The 5,832-nt window shown below is 51.8% G+C and overlaps 1 protein-coding gene across 1 annotated transcript; it reads left to right on the forward strand.

Moving 5' to 3' along the window:
- The first annotated feature begins 3,831 nt into the window (after positions 1-3,831).
- On the forward strand, positions 3,832-4,908 carry LOC123183202 (transcription factor WRKY19). Its single transcript, XM_044595965.1, has one exon. It carries the CDS (start codon positions 3,922-3,924, stop codon positions 4,660-4,662), a length of 741 nt encoding a protein of 246 aa, XP_044451900.1. The 5' UTR covers positions 3,832-3,921; the 3' UTR covers positions 4,663-4,908.
- The last annotated feature ends 924 nt before the right edge of the window (positions 4,909-5,832 follow it).

Here is a 5,832-nt window from a genome sequence, read left to right on the forward strand (position 1 = left end):
GATGGTTAGTGCGTATAGACCAAATGGCCAGACTCAGATCAAATACCCAGAACTCGTTAAGCGTGTTAATTATCCACGAACGCCGACCAGGGCCAGGCCCACCTCTCTCCTAGGTGGTCTCAACCTGCCCTGTCGCTCCGCCATAAGTAACAGTCGGGGGCCGTTAGGAACCCAGGCCCACCTCTACCGGGATGGAGCCACCTGTCCTTTCAGCCCCCTCATCAGAATCACTTGCGGGTACTCCTCGAGCCGACCCGACTTTAGTCACCACATGTGTCATGTATATAAAGTATATAGTATATACCCGTGATCACCTCCCGAAGTGATCACGGCCCAGTAGTATGGCATGGCAGACGGACAAGAGTGTAGGGCCACTGATGGAACACTAGCATCCTATACTAAGCAGTAGGATAGCAGGTAAGGGTAACAACTGTAGCAACAATGTCAGGCTATGCATCAGGATAGGATTAACGGAAAGCAGTAACATGCTACACTACTCTAATGCAAGCAGTATAGAGAAGAATAGGCGATATCTCGTGATCAAGGGGGGGCTTGCCTGGTTGCTCAGACAAGAAGGAGGGGTCGTTGGTGACGTAGGCGACCTGGGCAGCAACAGCGTCGGTCCCGTAGTCTACCGGAGAGAAGAGGGGGGAAGAAACAGTAAATACAATGCAAACATAAGCATGACGATGCGTGACATGACAATGAGCAGTGCTAAGTGTGTCCTAACGCGGCAGTAGGTGGTACCGGCGAAGGGGGGGAACATCCGGGAAAGTATTCCCGATGTTTCGCGTTTTCGGACAGACGGACCGGAGGGGGAAAGTTGCGAGTTCGATAGGTTAGGGATGTGTGGTGGATGAACGGGCTGCGTATTCGGATTCGTCTCGTCGTTCTGAGCAACTTTCATGTACAAAGTTTTTCCATCCGAGTTACAGTTTATTTTATATTAAATTTTTAAAGATTTTATTAACTTCTGGATTTTATTTAATTATTTAATATATACATTATCCGAAACAGTGTTGCGATGACATCAGTATGACATCATGTTGACATCAGCAGTCATCTGACACGTGGGTCCCACATGTCATAGACTGATTAGGGTAATTAGGGTTAACTAATTAATTAACTAATAGTTAAACTAATTAATTAAATTAGATTAATCTAGACAGGTTTAATTAACTTAATTAATTAACTAATTAATTAATTATTTTTATTTTTAACTAATTAATTAATTATTTTTATTTTTATTTTTTAATTATTTATTTATTACTTATTTATTAATTAATTTATTATTATTATTATTATTATTATTTTAATTCTTTTTTATTAAACGTTCTCAGGGGCTGGGCCCCACTTGCCATTGGCCCTGGGGCCTATCGGGTCGGGCCAACGGGCGCCGGGCGATTCGGGCGTAGGGGCGTTGCGGTTTCGGGCGATGGGTGTCCGTGCCCGAGGCCATCGCAGCGAGGGCACGAGGCCCAGCTGCGCCGGCGGCCTCGCTCGACAGCGGCAGGTTGCGGGGAGCAGGGGCAGCCCCGGACGGCGGCGGCCCTGGCGGGTGCGGCCAGCCGTCGCGGGATGGAGGCGGTGGTGGCCGGGCGGCGGTAGGGCTGGGCGCGGTCGGGCACGGGTGGCTGGCGAGGATGCGGTGAACGCGGCCGAGCGCACGCGGGGCGCAGCGACCACGGCGTGTCCGCGTTAGACGAGGGGGAGAGGGGTGGCGCTCACTAGCGTTGCCGGGGAGAGGGTCGGCGTGGCTCGGTGAAGCCCTTGGGAAGGAGGACGGGGACGACGTGCGGCACTGGGGAAGACAAGGAGGCAGTCCGGCGACGCGGCGTTGGGGAGGAGGGGTCGAGGTAGTTCCGGTCGGGGTCCAGCGACGGCGCGGTCGTGGACGGGGCGACGAGGTGGCAGGGCGCCGGCGTCGAGCGATGGGGGCGGGTGGCGGCGAGGGGGCGATGGGATCGGGGGGGTTGCCCCGATCCAGATCAGGGAAGGGCGAGAGAGAGATCGAGAGGGAGTGGGGGGGGGAGCGGTTGGGGGTGGTGGAGGACGGCGACGGGCGGGATCGGGCGCGAGGGGTGCTGCGGCGGCGCCGATCCAGTGGGAGGGAGAGGGGGAGTGGATCCAGGGGGAGTGGGGATCGGGGGGGAATGGGTGTCGGTTAGGGTTGGACCGAGGAGAGTGGGGGCTTATGGAGGGGAGTGGGTGGGCCGGCCTGTTAGCGGCCAGGTGGGGGCGGCTGGGCCGAGGCCCAGTTGGGCCAAGGGGGTTCTCTGCCCTGTGTGTGTTGTTTTATTTATTTTTCTTTTCTATTTTATTTTATTACTAGTAGATTTTAATTTTATAAAAATATGAGACCAACACTTAAATTAGTGTTTTAAATTACCCCTCTGCCACAAGAAGTTTCACACTTTAATAAAATAGGTTTATATTTGTTTGCTATTTAAAAGCATTTAAGTAATTGTTTAGCCCCTGTTTTAATTAATTTCTTGCATCTAAACATTTTATCAAAATGTGGTTTCTCCACCACAATCACCCATGATTTATTTTCTAAATTTTGAACAATTTAGTTTTCAGTTTTTAGTTTAGTTTTCTTTATTTGAAAACTTTTATTGTTTGCCTATATTTTAAATTTTAACTTGAATCGTTTTTGAACTAACTCGAGTTTATCAACAGTAACCGAGGTGACGTGGCACCATCAGCAGAGGTTTACTATAGCTTGATTATCCGGGCGTCACAGAGGCCGCCGGGTGTAGGCGATGCAGGTCTCCCGGTCGGAGCAGGGCGGAGCAGGGCGGTGACGGCGGGCGCAGGGCGACGGGCGGGCCGGCGCGCGGACGACGGCCTTGAGGGCTGCCTGTTGCGCGAGGCAGCCGGGTCGGTGAAGTAGCCGGCCAGTCGCGCCGGTGTCGGAGTAGAGGCGCGGGGTGTCGACGGCGGCGGGGGGCGACGCAAACCGATCAAGAATAGATCGGAAAACCAAAAAGAAGACGCCGACCAAAGCGACCGGCGAGAGAGAGAAAACCCGGAGCAAGGGCTCGGGAAAAAGACTTTTTAGGGCAGCCGGCCGACACGGCCGGCGGACGAACCCTAGGTACGGGCGGCGCGGCTCCCGGCGGCAGTCATGGAGGCCGACTGCCCCGGGGGCGGCGCGCGGGTGCGGAAGCGGCGGCGGCGAGGGTTTAGGATCGACTTGCGATAGATACCATGTTAGAAGGGAGAGAGAGGGATTGTTGCGGAATATGATGGATGTATTATTGAGCCTCGAGGGCGAGTATATATTGAGTACAAGACTTGGAGGGCAAGACGCCTCTCCTGAAGATAAGGTAGGAGACGGATTACAAATCCTAAATTACCAAATACAAGTATCCCAAATATATCTCTAACAAACTTCATGCCATGCAAACCATTCCGCCCCCTCTAGAAGCAAAAAAAAAGAAAAAAAGAAAAAGATGATCAAACGAACCATCAGCCGTGACCGGTGAGAGTGACGCAGCTAGTTGGTCACTGCGATCAAACACGTCACTTGCCAGTGAGGAACCACTTGATTAAGTGTAGGAAAAGTGTTAATTAATGGCAGTACGACCGCTTAGATCGGATAAGTGGTCGGAGAGTAGTCTTGTTTGCTAGGACCGGTCCAAATGTACGGATCGCACTCACACTCATCAGTCCAGCAGACGTGTATTATGCTCTCGTCGATGAGTCATTCAACTTTTCTCCGGTCTTCGGTCAAAACTGCGGACCAATTCCCTGCCAGGATCTGTGCTTAGCGCTTGCCCGGTCCGGCCTATAAATCCTCCTCTTCCCCTGTCGCCACTCGCCACCACACCAAGCTCATCATCATCACAATTCACAACCCGCGAAGCGCGCGCACGCTCGCCCACGCCAGGTGCTGCTGAGCTGAGCCGAGGGCCGGGCATGGAGGACACGGCGGCGACGCTGGCGACGGAGCTGGACGGGCTGCTGGCCATGGCGAGGGAGCTGGAGGTGCGCCTCGAAGGCGACCAGGGCGCGCCGGGTACCGCCAGGGAGCTCTGCGCCGCTCTGGCCGCGTCCGTCGACCGGGCCATGAGACTCGCCGGGAGCAGCCCGCGCGGCGGCGGCGACGGCGAAGGCAATGCCACCGGCAGGGCGAGCGTGAGCGGCAGGAAGGCCGCGGCGGGGAAGGTGAGGAGGCAGGTGCGGGTGGCGTCTGTGACGGACGTGGGGCCGCTCAACGACGGGCTCAGCTGGCGCAAGTACGGGCAGAAGGACATCCTCGGCGCCCCGTACCCGCGGGCATACTTCCGGTGCACGCACCGGCACTCGCAGGGCTGCCAGGCCACCAAGCAGGTGCAGCGCCCGCACGCCGACCCGCTGCTCTTCGACGTCGTGTACCACGGCGCGCACATCTGCGCCCAGGCCGCCGTACGGCCAGAGCAGCAGAGCCCGCCGGCCGTGGCGCCGGAGGGGATTCAGTGGCCGGTTACGCCGCCCTCGTTCCCCTCCCCGCCTGCCGGCACCGTTGGCGAATACTACCCCTCCGTGTGCCAGCTTGACGGCGGCTACGGCTACGCTGCCGGCGGAGGCCTCGGGGCTGACATGGGGTTCGGGAGTCAACAGGACGAGTGGTTCCTGAATCTGTCCGATGTTTTCCAACCCGAGGTTCAGAACCTGTAGGTGCTTGCTGCAGCCAGTATCGTACTGTACTGTATTCGCAGCACTGCAGCAGTATATAGATTCGGACTCGTGTGATCGCCGGCCTGAGCGAACGAAAGTGCCGAATTCTCGAGCAGGGGAGCGGCATCGAACGAGAAGTAGTAAGTCCAATTGGACAAGTTATTGAACAAGCCGTGTAGGATGATAGCCTGTCTCCCATTAAGAGAGAAAACAACTGAACTATCAACGTCTAGAGACTTAATTTGATTCTTGCGTAGGCATCGGGACTATAGAAGTACTTACTCGAACTGATCCCAGCCATGGCGAGAGAAAACAACTGAACCATCAACATCAAGGGACAAATATGAAAGGTTCCTGATTTCAGTGACCAATATGAAAGTACATCAACGTCTATAATAACTCTATAAGTTGCTCACTGCGACGTACTCCCTCCGTTTTAAAAGAGTGGACTTCCAACTTTGTTAGAAAGTCAACTTTTTTTAGGTTTGACCGTATGTGTACAATAATAGACCAACATTTATGCCATCAAATTAGTAGCATTAGATTCATGATAAAATATAATTTTGTCATATACCTATTTGGTTTCACAAGCATTGATATATTTTTGCACAAACTCGGTCAAACTTTGAGATAGTTTGACCCTCCAACAAAGTTGGAAGTACACTCTTTCAAAGACGGCGGGGGTACAATCGAGCAAAAAGCACATTGTTTGGGTGTTTTTTTTCATGAGAAAAAATTGAAAATTAATAATTCTTCTAAAAAAGTTTTTGATGATTTTTTAGTCATTCCGTATTTACAAAAATCATGAGCATGTTTTAATATATGTTAACATTATTAAAATTCATAAATATTCTATAAATTTGTGATTTCTTTAAAATCATAAATATTTTTTCATTTTGTAAATTTGTGGAAGCTACCTTATTTTCTTTTTGTAAAATATAAAAAACAAAATCTATATATGTCTTTACCTATCTATACCTACTAATAAAAGAAATAAGTATCCTTAGTTCGTCATGCTATTTTGCAGAAAACTCCCTCACGTTTCTGTTAATCAACTCGCAGTCCACTTTTAAATCAGTTTTTTGTTTTTCCAGAAAACCCCTTTGTCGGGGATATACCCCGCGGCGTAAACCAGCCGGAAGTATAACCTGGCCGGACTTGGCGGTTTAC

Source organism: Triticum aestivum, chromosome 1D, assembly GCF_018294505.1.
Source record: "Triticum aestivum cultivar Chinese Spring chromosome 1D, IWGSC CS RefSeq v2.1, whole genome shotgun sequence".
In the NCBI taxonomy this organism is placed as follows: Eukaryota; Viridiplantae; Streptophyta; class Magnoliopsida; order Poales; family Poaceae; genus Triticum; species Triticum aestivum.

Coding starts and splice junctions, on each gene's coding strand:
- LOC123183202 (XM_044595965.1), top strand. CDS start 3,922: ATGGAGGACACGGCGGCGACGCTGGCGACGGAGCTGGACGGGCTGCTG.